The following is a 24399-nucleotide window of genomic DNA, read 5'->3' as shown; positions in this document are numbered from 1 at the left end:
AGTTTGGGGTAGAGGGGAAGAAAAATGAGTTCTGTTCTGGTCATACAGTTACCCATTCCACATGGCGAGTTTCTCCATTGTGGTTTTCATATATCTCAGGTCAGCAGAAGAAATTAAATGAGAATTGGGGGGAGTTTGTGGAAGCTGCAAATGACATGTAAAGGCCATCAGACAACACAGAAAAAGTTTAGAAACTTATAAATCCATAAAAATATATCATCTTAATTATTAATTATTACTATTGTTATATATCAACCCAAATTTTACGATAAGGTACTGTAAACACCCCATAAAAGTAAGAAAAAATTCAGACTTCTCATCTGGTACAAAGGGAGGGCCAAAAAATTTTATGTGGATTTTCCAGATTGTGGGGGCACCTCCTGCTAACCCTAGCGGTATGGAAGAGATAACTGTATTAAACTCTTCACTTCTCTCTGTAACTTGCTCAGCTTTGCAACTGGACTCCTTGGCAGTTTCAGATCTCTCTCCTATTCACCAGTGGCAGTGTATGAGTGTGGCGGGGGGAGGTCACTGGGACAAGGTCTCTGGGCAACAGTGTGATGGTGTGAATAGTGAATGGGTCAGCAAGACCTGTGTTTGAATTCTGCCTCAGACATTTACTAGCTGTGCAACCATGAGCAAATCAAATAACCTTGCTCAGCTTAAGTTTCTTTATCTGTAAAATGGAAATAATAGTAGCACCTACCTCACTGGTTTGTGGTGAGGATCAAGTACCATTGTAAAATGTTTTATAAACCTTAAAGTCTATATAAATGCTAGTTATCGTTAGTATTAGGTGGCAGCTAGTTGACTTAGTGGACAGAGTACTAGGCCTGGATTCAAGAAGACCTGAGTTCAAATCCAACTTCAGGCACTTACTAGCTATGTGACCCTGGGCAAACCCCTGTTTGCCCTCATCTACTGGAGAAGGAAATGGAAAAACCACTCTAGTATCTTTTCCAAGAAAACTCCAGACTGGGGTCATGAAGAGCTGGACCAGCTAAACAGCAGTAAATAATCAACATCATCAGTTATCATCCTCATCTTTAGAGGTTCCTGACCTTTTTGTATGCAGCCACTTCCAAATTGTACATTCTTTACCAGCTGGCAATGATTAGTACAAAAGAAGCTTTGCTCCACAACTTTACATTTAGATAAATTCAACTGGACTTGGAAGTTAATTGGACTGGGATGGGAGGGTGGAACATAGTAGAGTCAAATATGACTCCAAAGTTAGAAGTGTGAGGCATCAGAAGTTTCACAAGAGCCATCATTGTTTGCATGTTGTCTCCACCATTAGACTGTGAGATCCTTGAAAGCCAGGACTGTCTTTTACCCTTCTTCCCATCCTCAGCATTTAGCACAATACCTGGCACATGCTAAGCACTTAATAAAAAGATTATTGACTGTCTACTTGATCATCTATGGAGAAAAGAAAGTTAAAAGCAAAGGAAAGTGCTGGAGGGAAGATGATTTTTGTTTTGGACATGCAGAATTTGAGGAATCTATGGGAACCATCATTAACCACCTCCCAGGAATATTTATCTCCCCCACCCCCTTGAAAAAGAAATGCCATTAAAAAAATAGAAAAAAAAAAGAAAAAAGAAATTCCGGGGCAGCTAGGTGGCGCAGTGGATAGAGCACTGGCCCTGGATTCAGGAGGACCTGAGTTCAAATCCGGCCTCAGACACTTAAGACTTACTAGCTGTGTGACCCTGGGCAAGTCACTTAACCCCAATTGCCTCACTAAAAAAAAAAAAAAAAGAAAAAAAAAGAAATTCCATTACCAGTGCCCATTTCTTGATTTCACTGACTTTTCTATTCCAACATTAGCAATTCCAGTTCAGGCATAAGATGTTTGTGGTAGCTTGGCTATAGAACTTTCACCCCACCCCATTTTTTGGTCATGGTCCAGATAGTTTTATGTGGTGGTTGGGGACTTCCTGCCCCTAAGGGGTGGAAAGGTGAGTTCTCCCCATATACCCTTTCCTACAAAAGCAGCAGGAGAACTTCCTGCAGTTCAGAATTGATTGATCTTTCTCTCCTTTTCCCATCCTCCTTGTAGATCAGCATTCAGGGTGAAAACCAATCTACTTTGTGATCATCAATTCAAGCCCATTAGTAACCAGTAGTGCAAAGAAAATGATAAAAGAGGGAAGCAATGATAAGGAATAGGATAAGATAAAGGCAATTCAGTTGGTAAATGAGTGCCACAAAGTGCTGAGGAAATAAAGTTAGGTGGCGCCATAGTGCACAGAGTGCCAGTCCTGGAGTCAGATCTTCTGAATTCAAAAATAGCCTCAGACTCTTAGTAGCTGAGTGACCCTGGACAAGTCAATTACCCCGTTTGCCTCGGTTTCCTCATCTATAAAATGAGCTGGAGAAGGAAACGGCAAACCACTCCAGTATCTTTGGCAAGAAAACCCCAAATGGGGTCATGAAGGGTCAGACATGACTGAAAAACCACTAAATAAAAAAATGGCAATTCCCATGTGACCATATAATACCATATAAAGCAGCACACCCTGTATCTTCAAGTCAGCAATTAGGCACAAATTAGTCATGAGTTGGGAGTTGTCGGTCAATGTACTAGACAGTTTGTCTCTAGCACTACAGTTGGGCTTTGTGGGACAGAAATCACCCCTGCAGAATTATGCATTGTATAAAATGTTCTGTACTACTGTCTGGAATATAGAAAAAAGTTGTGTTACATTGAACCTTCCTTTTTAATTTGTTGTAATTAAACTTTACCTGAATGTGTTCCCCATGTTAGAATAGAAGGGGTTGGATCATTCATTGGACTTTTATTAAATGTCTGCTATATGCTGGGCACTGTGCTAAGCATGAGAAATATAGAGGAAGGCAAAAGATAGGAGTGGGGAGTGGGGATGGGAAAAAGAGACCTTGGAGCTTCCTTTAAGTTTTCTTCTTAGAGGAGGAGATAAGGGAGAATAGTGGTCTAAAATATCCTCCATTAACTTCAGAGGTGCTGCTCTTGTGCAAAGTTGGTTAATAGTTCCAACACACCAGAAAAGTTCTATACCTCAGTAATCCTGTAGGGCATTTAATTTGGTAGTGGTACAGACTATGGCTCTGAAATAAATTGTTTTTCTTTTTTTGTTTGTTTTTTTGTTTGTTTGTTAAGTGACTTGCCCAGGGTCACACAGTTAGCGTCAAGTGTCTGAGACCAGATTTGAACTCAGGTCTTCCTGGGCCAGTGCTCCATCCACTGCACCACCTAGCTGCCCCAAATAAATTGTTTTTCAAAGAATTCCAGAGCCCTTTGAATATGGCTATTAATTTAATCATCCATAGCATTTGTTAATCATAGATATTATTATAGGCTTAGAAAGAACCTGCTGTTTTACATTCAGCAAAGATTTTAAGTCTAGGTCATGCCAGACTAAACTTAATCTCTTTTTGTTTTTTAAGGTTTCTCTACCAGTAAATCAGGGAAGCATGTAGACACAGATTGCCTACCAAAATATTTGACAATATAGCTTGCTTATTCTCATAGGGTGTGCTGGCTAAGATTTAACAATCAGCCCTCTGAAAGAAATGTAGACACTTGACATATTTTTAAGTTTAAGCTCATTAATAAAACCTTATTCCATCAGCTTGTGTCTCAACAATCAAAAAGCAATAAATCAAGCCACTGAGTTGTAGTATTTGGTGATTTCGGAAGCATAAATGCTTACATCAAAAATTTTAACAACCGATTCTCTTGAGTCAAATAGAGTTGGATCCAGAAAATGACAGTTTAGTAAGATAGATGTATAACTGATAAAAGGAGCTAACCTCATTAGTCATTAATGGGATAAATGAAGCTTTCTAGTGGATCTCTTGGCCATCATGGGCCCTTTGCCATTCAGTTTTTTAATTAATTATTTGAATCGGCATACAGGACACAATTATCAAATTTGCAGATGACACAAAGCTGCAAGTGATAATTAACAACTTGGATTAAGAAGAATCCAAGGGGGCAGCTAGGTGGTGCAGTGGATAAAGCACTGGCCCTGGATTCAGGAGGACCTGAGTTCAAATTTGACCTCAGACACTTGACACTTACTAGCTGTGTGACCCTGGGCAAGTCACTTGACCTTCATTGCCCCACCCCAGAAATTTTTTTTTAAAGAATCCAAAAAAATCTCAGTGGGTTAGAACAATGAGATGAATCAAATATGATGAAATTTAATACAGATAAAAGATGAAGGAAGGTAGAGCTAAAAAAATTTTCTGAATACTATCTAGAGGATATGGCAGACTACAAGTTCATTATAAGCCAACTACAGTATGACTTGGAAATCAAAAAAGTAATGAGATTTTAGGCTGTATGAAGGGAGGCATAGTATTCAGGATGCAGAATGATAATTCCACTATACTCTCTACCCTGGCCAGACTTCATCTGGACTGGCACACTTTAGGCAGGGTATTGATAAACTGGAAAGTGTACAAAGGAAGACATGCTGAAGATCCTTTGTTATCATGCCATTTGGGTTTTTTTTTGTTGTTGCTTTTGTTTTGTTTTTAGTGAAGCAATTGGGGTTTAGTGACTTGCCCAGGGTCACACAGCTAGTAAGTGTTAAGTGTCTGAGGCCGGATTTGAATTCAGGTCTTCCTGAATCCAGGGCCGGTGCTCTATCCACTGCACCACCTAGGTGCCCCTTATCATGCCATTTGTAAATTCACTGAATAAATTTTAAGTGTTAAATCTAAAGGAGATAAAATTTAGGGGGACTTGATAGTAATTTTTCAAGTATTGATAATGATGATAATGAAGAAGAATAAGATTAGTTCTGCTTAATCTCAATTAGTAGAAGTTGTAGAAAGGCATTCTTAATATGAATATATAGATCATCTGGATTTGATAGAGCTGCCTTATTATCCAAAAGTACTTTATGAAACCCTGGATTAATAGGAGCAAAATGCCCTCTGATTGAACTCCAAACTGAACCCGGATAGCTAGCTAGTAGATAAGTCCCTACCTGGTGAATTCTTTCCCCAGGACAGTAAGTCCCTATATTGTGGGGACATCTAGGAGTTTTCATCCTTTCCAAACCCTATTTTGGAATCATAGTGTTTCTGCATTTCCTACATGCTTGTTATAACTGAAATTGTTAAAACTGCTTTGCATTACATCCATTCTTGTTATAGTATTTGCTTTTGGGTTGATTTGTATCATGCTAATGAAATTGATAACACCCTGTAACCAGTGAGCAAAGAAACTTTATATACCCTTAGAAAGAGGGAGTCTTTGAGCTCCTTCTTTGAGTCTCCACATGATTCATGCTTGCTTGGTCTTGGGACAAATAAACTGGTACTATGGTTTTTCCTGTCTTTCTTTGATCTGGTTTTTCTTTAGGAGACATTTTGGAAATTATTTCTCTGATTTGCTTATTTTTTCCTGTAGGAGACAGGCAATAAAAAACAATATTTGACAGCATATTTAGGTATAGTGGGAGGCTCAAGGAATGGGTTAGGGGACACCTGATTGAGTTCCCTCCACTTATTTTGTTTTGTTTTGGTTTTTTTAGTGAGGCAATTGGGGTTAAGTGACTTGCCCAGGGTCACACAGCTAGTAAGTGTTAAGTGTCTGAGGCCGGATTTGAACTCAGGTCCTCCTGAATCCAGGGCTGGTGCTCTAACCACTGCGCCATCTAGCTGCCCCCCCTCCACTTATTAAAATTATAGAACATAAGGTATCATAACAGAGACAATAAGTTGTTAAGATAGTAACATTTATGTCTTATAAAAGATGTTAGACCTTGGCTCACACCCTGAGTGATCTGTTGGAAAGAAAACAAAACTGAGTTAACTCATTCATAACTTGTAAAGAAAGTATAAAGAAATGCTTCTATTTTGCTTCTCTTATAGGAGGCATGAAGAAGTGACTCCATCAGTTTGATAGAAATAGAGAGTGACTAGCCATTGGCTGGCTGGCTGAAGGATCAGCCATAACCCTGGTGGCCTTTAAAAAGCTAATTGCTTGGGACAGCTAGGTGCCGCAGTGGATAGAGCACTGGCCCTGGAGTCAGGAGTACCTGAGTTCAAATCCGGCCTCAGACACTTAACACTTACAAGCTGTGTGACCCTGGGCAAGTCACTTAACCCCAACTGCCTCACTAAAAAAAATTTAAATAAAATTAAAAAAAAATTTTAAAAGCTAATTGGTCTCTGCAGGTGTTTTATAAGGTTCAATGGAGATATCTAGCAAAGATTAGCAAGGTACCAGGGACAGGGTATTTGTTTCATCATCCTCACCTCCATGATAGCATCCCATGGAGTGGAATGCAGCTGTGAGATGAGTGAATCAATGGGAAAGAACCCAGCTCTTGAGTAGGATTCACTCTCCTTTTTCCCTTCCAAAGTGTAGTGGGATAGAATTATTCTCCCCACCTCCATCCCCATCAGCAAAGATATTTTGTGGCAGGGCAACTTGCCCAGTATGAAACCCTATACCTAAGCAATGAGGAGGTCCAAAGAATACAGTTGTGGAGTTGAGCGGCACTACAAAGAGAATCAGGCTCAGGGAACATTTCTTTTTTTTTTTAAAGTAATAAACATTTTTATTTATAGTTTTGAGTTCCAATTTTTATCTCTCTTCCCTCCTTCCCCTCCCCTCAGGCTGTAAGCAATCAGATAAGGCTTATATGTACAATATGTAAAACATTACCATATTAGTCATTTTGTACAAGAAAACTTGAATAAAAGAAAAAATGAAAGAAAGTGAAAAATAGAGTGCTTCAGTCTGTGCTCCTTCAATGTCAGTTCTTTGGAGATGGATAGTATGTTTCATCAATAGTTCTTTGGAATTGTCTTGGATCATTGAATTTTTGAGAATAGTTAAGTCCTTCACAGTTCTTCATCAAACAGTATTGCTGTCTCTGTGAACAACATTCTCTTGGTTCTGCTCACTTCTCTAAACATCAGTTCATACAAGTCTTTCCAGGCCTTTCTGAAATCATCCTGCTTATCATTTCTTATAGCACAATAATATTCCATCATCATCATATACCATAGCTTGTTTAGCCGTTCCCCAATTGATGGACATGTCTTTGATTTCCAATTCTTTTTTTTTTTTAAGTGAGGCAATTGGAGTTAAGTGACTTGCCCAGGGTCACACAGCTAGTAAGTCTTAAGTGTCTGAGGTCGTATTTGAACTCAGGTACTCCTGACTCCAGGGCCTGTGCTCTATCCACTGCGCCACCTAGCTGCCCCGATTTCCAATTTTTAGCCACCACAAAAATAGCTGCTATAAATATTTTTGTACAAATAGGTCTTTTTCTCTTTTGGGGATTTTGAGATATAAAACTAGCAGTGGTATTGCTGGATCAAAGGGTATGCACAATTCTATAACCCTTTTGGGCATATTTCCAAATTGCTCTCCAGAATGGCTGGATCAGTTCACAACTCCACCAATAGTGGATCAACGTCTCAGCTTTCCCACATGTCAGGGAACATTTTTGAGTGATTTGTTCAGCAGAAACACTGTGCCTAGGTGAGAGCAGCCTCAGGGCACCACCAGAAGGGAAAGGATATTAGGGTCCTGCAGTGCTAGAGGTGTGTGTTACCTTGGCCATTTGTGTTCCCTACATACAGGGGTGTACTGGTTAATGTTTAACCACTGACTCTTTGGTGGAAAAGAATGTACACAAGACACACTTTAAAATTTAATGTGGAGGGGCAGCTAGGTGGCGCAGATGATAAAGCACTGGCCCTAGATTCAGGAGGACCTGAGTTCAAATGTGGCCTCACACACTTGACACTTACTAGCTGTGTGACCCTGGGCAAGTCACTTAACCCTCACTGCCCTGCAAAAAAAACAAAGAAAAAGAAAAAAGGGAGTAGTTTACACTGTGAAATAGTGTGTTGTCATTCTTTGTTATAAAACATTTTAATGAAAATGTGAAAAAAAATTTAATGTGCATCATTAGTATTTTCTTTATCACTTCCTTAATGATAGACAATCAACAAGATAAATAAATCAGACTGTGATTTATAGCATTTGCTGATTTCTGAGGTGTAAATGTTCACCCTGAAATTTCAACAATTGCCTCTCTTGATCCATTATGGGCTGATACCACTCAGTGAATGTGTGCCTCCCTCTAGTAGTAGTAGTGTCTTCAGTGTGTATATTGACTCTTCCCCTTGTTGCTTATTTATGGAAACCACCATGGTTTGTGGATGCAATGTTTTGTTACTACTGTATATTTAATTCCAGTTTAATAGTTGCCTTTGCTTCAAGCAAATCATGTCAAAGGGATATCAGAGGGATTGTATGAGCTATAGTTCTAGGAGTGTGGACCCATCAGGTGCCTTGAACCTAGAAGGACATCCCCTGTTGGATTCAGTCTATGTGTGCAAGTTGTGGGGAAATACAAAGCTTTGATTTTACGGAATTTTCTTATAGAAATGTCCAAAAGAACAGTGATTTATTTAATTTATTTATTTTGCAGGGCAATGAGGGTTAAGTGACTTGCCCAGGGTCACACAGCTAGTAAGTGTCAAGTGTCTGAGGCCAGATTTGAACGCAGGTCCTCCTGAATCCAGGGCTGGTGCTTTATCCACTGTGCCACCTATCTGCCCCCTTCACCAGTGATTCTTAAGTAAAGACTGTATAACCATTTGCTTGAATGTTTTAAATGGGGTTCCTTTGCAGTATAGGTTGGACTCAATGACCACTAATATCTCTTCTAATTGATATTCTGTGAATTAATACTGTGAATTATTCTGTGAATTCTGTGAATTGTTACAACCTGTTGACTTTACACTGTATACTTACCCATATTATTTTCCTTGAATAGGATGACAAAAGAGATGGTAGTCATAATATTTGTACTATTTAGTTTGAGTTAAGTATAAGAGCTGTGAATTTGGTTTTTAAAATAGAATCTGTTCTATCTTAAAGACTACACGAGTAAACCGAATAAACTTTATATTTTTTTGTAGGTGCCAAAGAGCGTTCTGAAATCTATGAAGCATTTGAAAACATCTATCCCATTTTAAAGGGTTTTAAAAAAGCCTAAGTATAATTGTTTAAAACCCTCAGAAGACTTATAGTTTGTATGTACATGAAAGTAATCCACTAAAGTCAGATTTTTCTATTATTAAAACCAGCACAACACTGAAAAGTTTTCTAGTTTATGGCTATTCACAATGTAAGCTTGGACTTAAAATGTTAAAGTATGCTGCTATCTCAGTAACCATGTCTTTTCTGTTACCCAAACCTTTCTATTTTTTCTAATAAATCTGTTGAAAGTGCCTAAATAATGAAAAAATAACTTTTTTGATAACATCAAAGCATTACTTTTATATTTTATTATTTTTTAATTTGAAAATATAAATTTACTTTTAAAATGTATTAGAGATAGCATAGATTTTTGAGAGGTTTGGAACAGATGTTTTCTAGTATAAAAATTCAATGTGCTTTTCTTTTTTGTTGATTATGTATGTAATATACTATAAAAATAAACCTTCTACAAAAATGAGATTTGTAGCAATGTATATAGAGAAGTACTAGGCAAAATTTATCTGTCTGCTCCCTTAAATATTGTTAGTCTAGGGGAAAAATTTTTTATGTTAAAGGTTCACTGTTGCTGTTCCTTAATGGGAAAGGAGTGCCCCCAAATCGTATAGCCAAGACTTGACCCCCTTCCCACCAGATGTCAGTTCCACAATGAACACACACAACAAATATGAAGTAAACTCATTTATCCAAGTTGGTAGAAAAACAAGGTCAAGAAAGTATGGATAGGAGAATATATACCAGACAATACACAGAGTAAATGAGTTTGCCCATTGGGAATAAGAAAACTCAGTGAACCAGGTTTCATCCAAGAGAAAGTTGCTCAGAGTCTTTAATATAGTAAGCTGAGCAAAGGGACAAAATTAAAAAGTGCCAGCGCCACTACGTGTCAACTTCTTTCCAGAGTCTGTCTTTCTCCAGGGACCTGAAGAAAATCTGGAATAGTGTATCTTTTCTCTAGAAGCTAGAAGCCAAAAGGAAAAAAAAAACCACACAAAACACTGTACCTCTCTTCTCTCCAACTGTCATCTACCCTGCCCTGCCCTTCATGTAGGCATGGAGCAATTTCCACCAGGGAGGAGAGAATCCCATGCAGCTGACCCGTTGAGGCTTAGGTTACATGTGTAAACTTCAAATCGATGTTTGTACAAGACATGATTTAGCTGGATAGTCATACAAAGGACTTGTGTTTCTAGTCTGTTGTAATATCTAATTGGTGCTAGTCTCTTTTCAGCAACTATAGGCAGAGATCCTCTTGATGAACAAACATGAACCATGATGATCTAGCCTAGAAAACTGAATGCCTTGGGGCAGCTAGGTGGCGCAGTGGATAGAGCACCGGCCCTGGAGCCAGGAGTACCTGAGTTCAAATCCAGCCTCAGACACTTAACACTTACTAGCTGTGTGACCCTGGGCAAGTCACTTAACCCCAATTGCCTCACTAAAAAAATAAAATAAAATAAAAAATTGAATGCCTTACAAAAATTCAACTAAATAAGCAAAAGTTGGATAAATGTTGAAATAAAGCTTTCAGTAAAAGGTAAATTAATATTAGTATCCCTAATCCATATTCAGTTACAGTAATTTTAACCTAATTTGATCAAATAAACTTTTCCTTCATGATTCATTAAGAAATTTTAAGATAGCCTTAAATTTTAAATACATAGGTAGGGGAAATAAACATGACAATGATTTGTCAGAGACAGTGATATGGAAACTGACAAAACAAGCTAAGTCAGCAAAGTCATAGTACATTTACAATGGTTTGGTTTTTTTTTTTTTAGTGAGGCAATTGGGGTTAAGTGACTTGCCCAGGGTCACACAGCTAGTAAGTGTTAAGTGTCTGAGGCCGGATTTGAACTCTGGTACTCCTGACTCCAGGGCGGTGCGCCCCCTAGCTGCCCCTACAATGGTTTTTTGAAAAGTGTATTGGCAATCAAGCATGGTGTGAACTTTCCTGTCAAGATAAATTGTGGAAATTGATCTGGTAGTTCACAATCAACTAAAATCCAAGTAGAAATAGCATAGTGCAGTTTTTAGTCACTATAATTTTTCACTTACGATGTTCTACTAAGACTAGCCAAAGCTTGGATTCCTTTAACAAGAGGTCATGGATATAACAGTATTACACAGGCTCAACTACACTCACTTGTAAATCACCCCACAGTTTGCTACTTGATTCCTTAGCATGTTTATTCTCATCAACATGAATTCTATAGTAATACGAGAATGTTTGACTATTTCTTGATTAATAAATTCACTAATTACTAAATTGCAACATTTGTCAAGCTCTAAATTCCTCTATCACAGTTTATTAACCATGATTATTATTTGATAGAACTGGAGGAAGTTTCCCGTTTTTACAATCACACATCTCATATCAAAACCTTTACATGTTTGTAGCCATGTAAATCTTTTAATAGGGATGATGTTTTTGTGAAATTTGAATTAAATATTATCTACAAAACATTTTAATTATAGTTATAATACAGATTGCATTTCTATTCCATGAATATATACCATAACTTAAAGAAAAATTAATAGTGTATTTTAGACATATATTGGCTAATAAAATAAATAATTTTTTAAAAGGATTGCTTTGGGGCAGCTTAGTGGCACAGTGGATAGAGCATCGGCCCTGGATTCAGGAGTACCTGAGTTCAAATCTGGCCTCAGACACTTGGCACTTACTAGCTGTGTGACCCTGGGCAAGTCACTTAACCCCCATTGCCCTGCAAAAAATAAATAAAAATAAAAGGATTGCCTTGCCTTAGTGGGGACCTAGTTGAAATTATAATTTATAGTGGATCCAATCAATACCATTCTTTGATTTTCTCCAGCTTCTTTCTGTACACATGATGACAGTGGATGGTGGGAGTAATCCAAGATTGGACCTTAGAAGAGAAAGATCTTTGATAGATAAGGGGCAAAGGATTGAAAGAAGATAATAGTATAGAATTGAACTGGTTCACTACATGATCAAGATGGGGGAGGGAAGAGAGAGTAGCCAATGTAGGGGTGATGGCCTGGGAAAGAACTGAGGGGTCGAGGGATTGGAAGTCATGATAAAGGCAAAGAACAGGGTTTGAGGTTGCAGGGTAGAGGCAGCAGTAGACTAAAAACAGTTTATTATAAAATATAGTAGTTTCAGAGTTTATGGACATGGATATGGAACATTTGTGGGTGATACCAAGATCAAAGGTATGACCATCTCTGTGTGTGAATGAGATGGGGTGGAGGAGTAGGTCATGGGAAATGATTAAATTGAGAAATTGGGAGGTTAGGGTATTTGAAGGAATATCGATGTGGGTGCTGAAATCCCCTAGTATGAGGGCAGGAGTTGGAGAGTAGAGAAAGATTGCAGGTAAGGAACTAAATTCATTGAGGAAGGAAGGATAGTATCTTGGAGGTCTGTAGACAAAAGCTACCAGAATCTGGATTGGGAGATAAATATGTAGTGAATGAACTTCAAAGAAGGAGAGTTTACTAACTGATGGTTGAGGGAGAGCCTATAAGTAGCAATGAGGAGCAAGGAATAATTCAACTACCCCACTATGACCAGTGAGTCTGGATAAATGAGTGAAAGTATAGCCAGTGCTGGAAAGGGTGGCCAGGGAAGCTGTGTCATCAGGAAGGAACCAGTGTGTCAGTGAATGCAAGAAAATGGACAACAAGAAAGGAAGAGGTTTATGATGAAATCTAGTGTTACATATGGTGCAGATATTCCAGAGAGTACAGGGGAGTTGAGTGGAGGGGCAGGGGAGTATGACAGTCATCAGTGAAGGAGGGAGGGAGCTATGCTTGGCTGGAAAAGGGGGAAAGGGTGGTTCATAGAGGGTGCCTAGATGGGAGGGAAGGCAGATTTTGAGGAAGTACAGGTAGTTTCTACCTACCTGGACCTCGATGGAATGGCAAAGGCAGACCCCAAGACTGTGTGAAGAGAAAGGTGAAATAAACTTTGGAATGAATCATGCTCTTCTAGGGAGTGAGATATTAGAGGTAAAGGAATCACCATCTTGGATCTGCCTCTGGCAAGTTCAGCAAAATCAGGATCTGCCCAGATGTTCCTCTTAGTCTCAAAGTCCTATACTGGTCATATCAGTGAAGCTCTGTTCCTGCTTCTGTGGAAACTAATTTCTTTGTGTGGTGAGGCTGTCATCGTATGACTCAAAGGGAGGTAGAACAGACATCTCTAGCCACTTCAACTCCCCACCCCACCCTTCTCCAAGGGAGAATTTTATTCCTGCCAGGAGGAAGAGCAGGAAGTTGGAGCTGGAACACATTATGCTCTCTTGTTTTTGTTTTGTTTTTGTCTTTTTGCAGGGCAATGAGGATACCCCATCTCTCTTAAGAGAGCATAATGTCGGGGCAGCTAGGTGGCACAGTGGATAAAGCACTGGCCCTGGATTCAGGAGGACCTGAGTTCAAATCCAGACTCAGACACTTGACATTTACTAGCTGTGTGACCCTGGGCAAGTCACTTAACCCCAATTGCCTCACTGGAAGAAAAAAAAAAGAAAGAAAAAAAAAAAGAGAGAGAGAGATGGGGTGCCAGGGTAGAACTATCTGTTCCTTTAAATATTGTTAGTCTAGGGGATATAATTGGGTTCGATCTAACTTCTGGTCACTGTTTCTCATTATTGGGGAGGAGGGAGATAGCATGTTCTATATCCAAAGTTTTAACCCTTTTCCACCTAATACCAGTCCCACAGTGAACACACAGAGTAAAGAAACCCATTCATCTAAATCATGGCAAAATAGAAATTGGAGAAAGTAAACATAGGAGAATATATACCACATTTTATAAAATGATGGAGATCTCCCATTGGGAGCAAGATAACTCACCTCAAACAAAAGAGACAGTCCCAGGTTTCACCCAAGAGGAACTCCCCAAAGTCTCTGGAACAGGGACATAATGGAGACTTCCAGCTCCTCTCATGTCTTCCCAAAGTCTTTTCCTTCAACAACCTGAAGAGGAGGGGGCAGCTAGGTGGCGCAGTGGATAAACCACCGGCCCTGGATTCAGGAGGACCTGAGTTCAAATATGACCTCAGACACTTGACACTTACTAGCTGTGTGACCCTGGGAAAGTCACTTAACCCCCAATTGCCCCTCAAAAACAAAAACAAAAAAAAGGCTAGAGCTCTCTCCCTCTCATCAATTCCACCCTGCTCCCCACATAGGGCAGGGCATTCATCTCTACCAATAAGGGCATAGCTCCATACCAATGGACTTTGGTATAGGGATAATACTTGGTTTCTGCTGGTCTCTCTTACCTTCTTGCTCAGTCTCCAGCTACGTTGTTGTTAGAGCCTTAGGATGCACTTTGGAGCAGGCACCTTTTGTGTCTTCACTTTCTCTCCTGATCATGGTGACCCATGATGCAGCAGACAGTAGCATGGTCATGCAGGACTGTGGTAATGCTGGGTAAACTGGCTTCCCTTGACTCTTCCAAGCCTGACATCACTGATTCTAATGACATTTTTCCTCCTTTGACCCTCCCTTAGGATTAGAAGAGACTAAGTCCTTCACCAGTCTCCAATGAGCTATATTTGTAGCTCATTCAAGATGATTACACATATTATATATGTACATGTGTTTAATATATTACATATAGTATACACATAACCACATATAACATGTGTTATATATTGTGATATATATATAATATGTGTGCATGATAGCTCACTGAAGATTATATATTATATCCTCTTGTAGAATATATGCTGTTTGAGGGTAAGCTCTTAGACATAAATCTTTACCCTACACTGTTACATTGTGTGTGTGTGTGTGTGTGTGTGTGTGTGTGTGTGTGTGTGAGAGAGAGAGAGAAAGACAGAGAGAGAGAGTTCTCTTTTTTTTTTCTACCCCCGATTGCCTTTTGTAGTTTTGACAACTGGTCTTCCCTATAAAGATGTGTAACTCCTATACACGATGCTCCTTCTTGTCCTCTTTGTGTGTGTGTGGCAATTGGGGTTAAGTGACTTGCCCAGAGTCACACAGCTAGTAAGTGTTAAGTGTCTAAGGTCAGATTTGAACTCAGGTCCTCCTGAATCGAGGGCCGGTGCTTTATCCACTGCGCCACCTAGCTGCCCCACCTCTTGCCCTCTTGCTGAATTATGGCAAGGACTGATTTGAACAAATTTTAGAGAGTAAAGAAGTTATTAAAAATTAGAGCCAAGGGGGCAGCTAGGTGGCACAGTGGATGGAGCACCAGCCCTGCATTCAGGAGGACCTGAGTTCAAATCCAACCTCAGACACTTAACACTTACTAGCTGTGTGACTCTGAGCAAGTCACTTAACCCTCATTGCCCTTCAAAAAAAAAATCAGAGCCAAATTCTTCTCAGCAGTGCAATGATCCAAAACAGTTTCAAAGTAGTCATCATAGAAAATGTTCTCCGCATCCAGAAAAAGAACTGTGGGTCCTAAATGCAGATTGAACCATACAGTTTCTACTTTTTGGCTTTTTTTTTTCCTTTTTTGAGGTTTTCCCCTTGTGTTCTGATTCTTCTTTCACAATATGACTAATGTAGAAATATGTTTAATGTGATTGTACATACATAACCTATATCAAATTCCTTTCCTCAAGAGGGAGGAGGGAGAGAAGAGAGGGTGGGAGAAACAATTTGGAACTAAAAATCCTATGAAAACAAATGTTGAAAACTATCTTTATTTGTAACTAGAAAATAATAAAATACTTTAAAAATTAGAGCCAAAGCCAAAAAGTATATGAATTTGAATGGATCATATATGTGCAAGTCTTGTTTTGAGATGTATGTTTTTTCAGTAAAGACACCTGAACAGAATTAGAAAAGTGTAGATAAATTAGTCATAATATCATCTAAAGCAGAAAAGGTTAAAGTTATCATTAAGCAAGAAGTTACCCTTCCCAGCCAAAATTAGAAAAACAGATAGAGGGACAATGCCCTTGAGTCTGAAAGTTTCACATCTAAAAGACCCAATAAGTTGTGTGAGACTTGAATATGATGATGTACTTGGAGGGATCACTTTGTAAAACTTTAAATGTCATATCAATGGCAGCAATTATTTTTGCCATGTGTATTCTTTTCTTGTCTTTGCTTCAAGAACTATTTCAAAAATTGTTGGATTTTGTCTGTGTGTTGAAAAGTATGTATCCAGGGGCAGCTAGGTGGCGCAGTGGATAGAGCACCAGCCCTGGAGTCAGGAGTACCTGGGTTCAAATTCGGCCTCAGACACTTAACACTAGCTGTGTGACCCTGGGCAAGTCACTTAACCCCAATTGCCTCACTAAAAAAAGAAGGAAAAAGAAAAAAAAAAAAGAAAGGTATGTGTCCAGTCCTAAGAGACCTTCCTACGAAATTAGTGCATATAGTGTAGTCAAGCCAATGCCTCCATAAATCAATACCTGGAGTTAAGGAGAGGTTAACTGTTGGAAGCAATGAAGATCACAAACTCTGAAAATATCTAGAAATGAAAATGAACAATTGGGGTAATTTATGTGGTATTTAGAGAAAGCTGTTAGAACCAGCCTTACATTTTAAAAAATAATATTACTAGGTCAGCTAGGTGGCACAATGGATAGAGCACTGAGCCTGGAGTCAGGAGGACCTGAGTTCAAATCTGATCTCAGACACTTAACTAGCTGTGTGACCCTAGGAAAGTCACTTAACCCCAATTGCCTCACCAAAAAAAAAAAAATGTTACTGATGTTTTGTTTCTTATATCATCATAGTATTCCTCCCTAGGCCCTTCCTTTTTTTTTCTTTTTTTCTTGGATTTGGAGATCCTCTTCTATCACGAGTTCCCTGGAACTCTTCTGTGCCATTGCATTGATGAGAAGAATATAGTCTATCACAGTAGATCAACACTCAATGTTGATGATACTGTGTACAGTGTTCTTCTGGTTCTGCTCATCTCACTCATCATCAGCTCACACAAGACCCTCCAGGTTTCTCTGAACTCCTCCTGCTCATCATTTCTTACAGCACAATAGTATTCCATTGTATTCATATACCACAACTTGTCCAGCCATTCCCCAATTGATGGGCACCCCCTCAACTTCCAATTCCTTGCCACCACGTAAAGAGCAGCTATAAATATTTTTGTACATGTGGGTCCCTTTCCCCTTTCCATGATTTCTTTGGGAAAAAGACCCAAAAGTGGTATTGCTGGGTCAAAGGGTATGCACAGCTTTATCGCCCTTTGGGCATAATTCCAAATTGCTCTCCAGAATGGTTGGATCAGTTCACAGCTCCACCAACAATGGATTAGTGTTCCAATTTTCCCACAGCTTCTCCAACATTTATTACTTTCCTTTTTTGTCATTGTGAGAAATGGGTAATTGTCTCCTCTCAATGTGGATATAACAGTCAGTCATACTCCACTGACCTGCTTGTAGGACAAAGGTCTCAGATCCCCTCCTCCCCCTCAGGTTAGCAAGGTCACATGGTTCAAGGAGCCCTGGTCTCAATTAGGTCCTCTCCAGAGTTCTGTCCATATAAGGAAGTATAAGGTCCACTCCCGAGTTATGCCCATACAAGGAAGAGGGGTGGGAATACTGCATTTGATTAGCTAGTTTTTGCGAGTAGATTGTAACCCCACCAGTAATGAAAAAGGGGAAGGTCCATTCGAGTTAGGGACTAGGGTATAAAACAGGGCCTGTGAGCCCCCTTTTGGGGCACCCACTAGCTGCACACTAGGGTGCCTCCTTCTCATGAGAAGAAAATAAAGCCTTTGTCACCTGGATGCTGAGTTCCTGAGAATTATTGAGAAGAGAATGGATTTTTCCCTCACAGTCATTTTAGCCAATCTGATAGGTGTCAGGTAGTACCTCAGAGTTGTTTTTATTTGCATCTCTCTAATCATTAGAGATTTAGAGCATTTTTTCATATGGGAATAGATAGCTTTGGTTTCTTCATCAGAAAACTTAGGCCCTTCCTAAAAGCTATCCCACATGACATAGTGTTTTGTTTTGCTTGGTTTTTGAAGGAAAAAAAAATCCAGTATAACTGATTAATACATTAGGAAAGTCCAAAAACCTGCACAATGTGTAATACCCCTTCACCTCCATTAAGGGGTAGGTTTAGAATGTCTTCTCATATCTCTTCATTCTAATCCTGCTTGATCTTTTTTTTTTTTTAAATACATTTACTTCTGGCTTTTTAGTCTGTTCTTTTTATTTACATTGTTGTAGTTACTGTGTAAGTTTTCTTGGCTCTGCTTCACTCTGCATCAGTTCATATAGGTCTTTCTATACTACTCTGTATTCATCACCAGCATTACAACTTAATCATGGCAGTTGCTTTCTTTAACCAGAAGAAACTGCCTGAACTATGGACTGGCATTAATTCTGATGAAGCTTGTGATTTATCTCCTAGAAACTAGAATGAAGCTAAGATAATAGCTGTACCATTTTTAGAAATTATACAACATGGGGGGCCGCTAGGTGGTGCAGTGGATAAAGCATTGGCCCTGGATTCAGGAAGACCTGAGTTCAAATCAGGCCTCAGACACTTGGCACTTACTAGCTGTGTGACCCTGGGCAAGTCACTTTGATGTAGGAGGTGAAAAAAGGGTTAACAGAAAAACCTAAGACCCAAGCTTTAATTCAGATATTAGCTCCAAAAGGGATTCAGACCCCAGTTAATGGATAACTTACAAGTCAGGATGCTAAGTTCTCTTACCCACAGAAATCAGTGCCCATAACAGAACAGAGGGAAAGAGGCCATGAAGACACACCTAAAGAGATAAGTGGAACCTAATCAGGACTGAGCTAGCTCAGGGATCACCACCCTTCATTCCAGTCTCCCTCACCCCTGGGGAGATAAAATTAGGTGTGGCTGCTGCCTTTGTGGCAGGAGGAAAGAGATGGCTTGAGAGATCCACAGCCACCTCTCACCCAATTCCCCCAGCCACCACCAGTGGGGGATGGTCCTCTCTCAATAGGGGAACTTTCCACAGTCAGCCAATCACCTCATTGGACTACCATCTGACTTCTATAAAAGTATCTGCCTGTCTCCTGCTTGGGGAGATTGGTATCTCAGAGCCACATTCTGTGCCATGTCTTCTCCCCATGAGAAGTCCAAGGATATAAACTATTATCTTATTCTATTGGATTTGTGTGCAAGAGGGTGTAGTTCTCTCTCTCTGTTTGTTTGTTTGTTTTTTTGGTGGGGGAGTGAGGGTTAAGTGACTCGCCCAGGGTCATGCAGCTAGTACTTGTCAATTGTGTGAGGTCACATTTGAACTCAGATCCTCCTGAATCCAGGGCCGGTGCTTTATCCATTGCACCACCTAGCTGCCCCAGGGTGTAATTCTTTAAAGAAGAATTCCTAAGGACCTCAAACCCCTACCCCTATCCCCAAACCCCCACCCTATTTCCCCACAACAAACTGATGCTGAGTGAGATGAGCAGAACCAGGAGAACATTGTACACAGTACCACCAATATTGTTTGTTGATCAGGGCAGCTAGATGGCACAGTGGATAGAGCACCAGCCCTGGAGTCATGAGTACCTGAGTTCAAATCCGGTCTCAGACACTTAATACTTAACTAGCTGTGTGACCTGGGCAAGTCACTTAACCCCAATTGCCTCACTAAAAAAAAAAAAAATTGTGTGTTGATCAACTGTGATAGACTTGACTCTTTTCAGCAATACAATGGTCTAAGATAGTTCCAAAGGACTCATGATGGAAAATGCTCTCCAAATCAGATAAAAAGAACTATGGAATCTAGATACAGATTGAACCATACTATTTCTACTTTTTTTTGTTTTTGTTTTTTGAGGTTTTTCCTTTTTGCTCTGATTCTTCTTTCACAGCATGACTAATTAAGAAATATGTTTAAGAGGCAGCTAGATGGCGAAGTGGATAGAGCACTGGCCTTGGAGTCAGGAGTACCTGAGTTCAAATCCGGCCTCAGACACTTAACACTTACTAGCTGTGTGACCCTGGGCAAGTCACTTAACCCCAACTGCCTCACTAAAAAAAAAGAAAGAAAGAAAGAAAGAAATATGTTTAATATGATTGTACATATATAACCTATATCAGATTGCTTGCTGTCTTGGGGAGGGAGGAGGGAGGAGAGGGAGGGAGAAAAATTTGAAACTAGAAATCTCATAAAAACAAATTTTGAAAACTATCTCTACATGTAACTGGAAAATAATAAAATACTTTTATGAAAAAAAGAAAAAGGCCTGAGTTCAAATCCAGCTTCAGATACTTGCAGTACTACCTTGGGCAAGTCATTTAACTTCTGTCTGCCATAGTTTTCTCAAGTATAAAAGGGAGATAATAGTAGTTCCCACCTCATAGGGTTGTTGTGAGGATCAAACGAGATATTGTTTTATAAAGTGCTTTGCTTGTCCCACCCTTTGTGGGTGACCTCAAGGCTATTTTACCCCTCAGAATGTATGAAGATATATTGTATGAACTGATAGTTACTGAACTAGACTTTAGTTATATGAAAACAGCATTAAAAAGAAACTAGGTCTAGCTAAACTACTTGAGGTCAGCCTACATTTCCCAGACCAACAGCTACAGAACACAATCATTACTACTACAAGGGTGTTCTTTTCTCTTCTTTATTTATTATTTCTTCCAATGCCTAAAGTAAAGATCTAAGTTATTTTAGTCATGTCTGACTCTTTGTGACCCCCTTTGGGGTTTTCTTGGCAAAGATATTGGAGTGGTCTGCCCATTTCCTTTTCCCAGCTCATTTACAGAGTAAGAAACTGAGGCAAAAAGGGTTAAATGACTCACCCAGGGTCACTTAGTCTGAAGGCCATATTTGACTTCAGGTCTTCCAGGTTCTAGTCCCAGCACTCTGTCCACTGCACCACATAGCAACCCCTATAATGTCTTTTTTGTTTAATGAACTTGTTCCCATGGCCCATTCGATGGTGGCCTTTCTCCAAGGGATATCATCACAATCCTACAGAGCTTGAAATTCCTCCTTGCTACCTTAACCTACTGACCAGTCCATTTATTACTATATGGATCTGATGTGGGATGGAATTAGGGTCAAATTGATTGTGAGTCATCCCAATTACAAGACTCAGTGACTCAGTTTCCCAAGTTTTATTGCAATACTGTGAGTGACCACAGGGAGAGAACCAGAATAGTGGAGAGGTATCTCTCCAATAGTGAAAGAAAAGACAGTTATATTTATAGTATGGAAAAATTGATTATCAGTCTCATTATAATAATCTTCACCTTGGGGAAGTACAGAGGAGGGCTTATCCTAATTTGGAGTTCCTGGGTCCTAAGCCAACCCCCGAGGTGGGTACCTTTTTCAGTGGAGGTGTGTTTTGGGGGTTTACACGTCATAAGGTGAATCTGGGGACAAATTTGGCCTTTTCTACGCATATCTTTTTCTGATTCCCATGCTTAGTTTCAAAACATCTTCATTTATCATTTATTTCTAGTCTGAATTTCTATAGCCTGCCATTTTACTTAAGGTCTTCAAGGCCTAGTTCCCTCTGTTACCATTGTGGGTACTAATTTCTGTGGGTAAGAGAATTTAGCATCCTGACATGTAAGTTATCCATTAATTGGGGTCTGAATCCCTCTTAGAGCTTGTATCTTGGGTTTTTCTATTAACCCTTTTTTTTGCCTTCTACATCAGATCCTCATATGTTTTAGAATCCTAACTTCCTACCTCTTTACATTTTGTTATAGCCACAGCACTATAAATAGAAGACAGTTTAAAAAAAAATTTTGTTTTTTGGTGAGGCAATTGTGGTTAAGTGATTTGCCCAGGGTCACACAGCTAGTAAGTGTTAAAGTGTCCGAGACTGGATTTGAACTCAGGTCCTTCTGAATCCAGGGCCAGTGTTCTATCCACTATGCCACCTAGCTGCCCCCAACAGTTATTATTTTGAAAAAATCATTATTCCTTCCTAGCAAAACATGAACCTTAGAGCCCATTTGTATGGGACTCTCCTCTTGGGCAGAGATTGATTATTCAATGCTCTATGCCTACATGAGGGGCATAGTTGGTGAGAGATTAAGAAAGGAAAGGTTTTGGTCTTCTGGCTTCCAGCTTCAAGAGAGAAAAATGCAAATTTCCTCTCTTCAGGTCTTCCCGGAAAGAAGAAGAAACCCACAAGTAGAGGAAAGATCAATCTCTATTATGTGCATATCCCCAGCTTGCTACACTAGAGCCATCAGAGAATTTCCCCTTGGGCAAGATCTAAGACTATCTCTTGGCTAGGCAATCTTCTGAGAGCTCTCCCAATGAGATCTCCAAAGGGAGAGTTCATTTACTCTGGATTGTCTGGTATAAATTCTCCTTTGTATACATTCTCTGGTTTCTATTTTGCTATTTGACTTGGATAAATGGTTTTACTCACTATTTGCTATGTGTGTTCATTGTAGAACTGGCGTCTGGTGGGAACAGAACCAAGCCTTGGCCACATTGCTTGTGGTACTTCTTCCCCATTAAGGATTTGTGATCAAGAGTGCAGCCTGAACCAGAAAATCATTTCCCCTAGACTAAAAATATTTAAGGAAAAAAAATGTAAATTTCTAGCCTTTCACTGAGGACAACACAATGGCCAGCTTCTAGCCCCAATTTCCTGCTTAAGCTATTGGCTGGAATCAAAGTTACTGTCCTGGGGGAAATGGGTGGTGGTGAGGGTCCTTAGGTATTCCTCTTTAAAGACTTACACCCTTCAGAAAACAAATCCAACTAGAATACAATAATCTTTTATTTAGGCACCAGAGAAAGGAGACCAAGAGAGAAGTCAAGGACTTCTTTCAAGGGGAGATGGTTCACAGGACATTCTCTGAGATAGCTATCTCCTCAAACAGTAGAAAGGGAAAAGATGGTAGATGGGGTAACCCACCTCACAATGGAAAGTTCCCTTTGGGAGAGGGTTAAAGTTTGAGTGACAGGTGGTGGGCCTAACTGCTGGAGTTGTCTCTGTCTCCTCAGGCAGCCACCACGCCTAATGAGCTTATCTCCCTCACTTCTCAAGGTGTGTTCTTCCTTCAGTTTAGCTGGCCAGTTTCAACTTTAATAGTTCCAAATTCTTGATATGTCCCAACCCCTTGGAGAAGGGAGTGGGGAAAGAGACTCTATTTTTGCCTCCCTGGGAGCCACATCTAGATAGACCTGGGTGGACACTTAATAAAATGTATGGACCACCTGGATTTGATGGAGCTGCCTTATTATCCAAAATGGATTTTATAAAACCCTGGATTAAGAGGAGCGAAATGCCCTTTAACTAAAACTTCAAAATTAAACCAGATAGTTAGCAGATTAGTCCCTATTTACTACTTTCTCAAGAGAGCAAACAAATCAAAATGCCCCTTTGAAGTCTCATTCGCTATCTTCTTTCCCCAAGAGAGTAAATAGATCTTATTTTTCTCCTTATCAACTATCTAAGCATCCTAGTCTTTAGTAAAACCCTTCCTGTTTCCACATAATCTAATCATAGCATCTGCTTTAAGTTGAATTGTTAAACTGATTTGTAGTGGTTAACTGATTTACATTTGCTTTCGGTTTTGGGTTTAGTATCATACTAATGAAGTTACCCAGTAACCAGTGAGCAAAGAAACCTTAAATATCCTTAGAAAGAGGGAGCCTTTGAGCTCCTCCTTTGGAAGGGGTCTCCACATGAATCATGCTTGTTTCTTCTTGGGACAAATAAACTGGTACTATGTTTTTTTTTCCTGTAGGAGACATTATAAAAAATAATTTCTCTGATCTGATATGGTTTTGTCCTATAGGAGACATTCTGTTCTCTGATTTGTTTTTTGTGTAGGAAACAGGCAAAATACAATAATTGACCACATATACAAAACTGACATGGACAAAACACAACACAGTCCCATCACACATAGCCTTCACACTAGCATCATGCAGTCTCATGGACTGAGAACAGAAGTTTGAAATGAAACGGTGTGAGGGGAAAAAACAGTCCCTCTTCTCAGTAATTCTCAGGAACTCAGCAGTGATGTGACAAAGGCTCTTTTATTTCCTTCTCGTGAAATGGAGGCACCCTCCTTGCAGCTAGTGGGTGCAAAGAAAGGGGGCTCACAGGCCCTGTTTTATACCCTAGTCCCTAATTCAAATGGACCCTCCCCTTTTTCATCATTGGTCCAATTACTCAAGGGTTACAATCTACATGCAAAAACTAGCTAATTGGAAAGCAGTATTCCCACCCCTCATCCTTGTATGGGCATGACTCAGGAGTGGACCTTATACTTTATTATATGGACACAACTCTGGAGTGGACTTTATTGAGACCAGGGCTCCTTGAACCATGTGATTTTTGTTAGCCTGAAGGGGAGGAGGGGATCTGAGACCTTTGTCCTACAAACAGGTCCGGAGGAGTATGATTGACTGTTATATCCTCATTGAGAGGGGACAACTACCCATTTTCTCA

The 24399-nt window shown here is 39.7% G+C and overlaps 1 protein-coding gene across 1 annotated transcript in view; it reads left to right on the top strand.

The window, feature by feature from the left end:
• TBPL2 (TATA-box binding protein like 2) overlaps positions 1-9026 on the top strand; it is an 80115-nt gene extending 71089 nt beyond the window's left edge. Inside the window, 1 exon segment of the mRNA XM_043989267.1 lies at positions 8950-9026. Within this exon segment, the coding sequence (XP_043845202.1) occupies positions 8950-9026 (77 nt within the window).
• The last annotated feature ends 15373 nt before the right edge of the window (positions 9027-24399 follow it).

The sequence above is a fragment of the Dromiciops gliroides genome, chromosome 2 (genome assembly GCF_019393635.1).
Source record: "Dromiciops gliroides isolate mDroGli1 chromosome 2, mDroGli1.pri, whole genome shotgun sequence".
NCBI classification, from domain to species: domain Eukaryota; kingdom Metazoa; phylum Chordata; class Mammalia; order Microbiotheria; family Microbiotheriidae; genus Dromiciops; species Dromiciops gliroides.
This window is presented reverse-complemented; position numbering and strand designations above follow the sequence as displayed.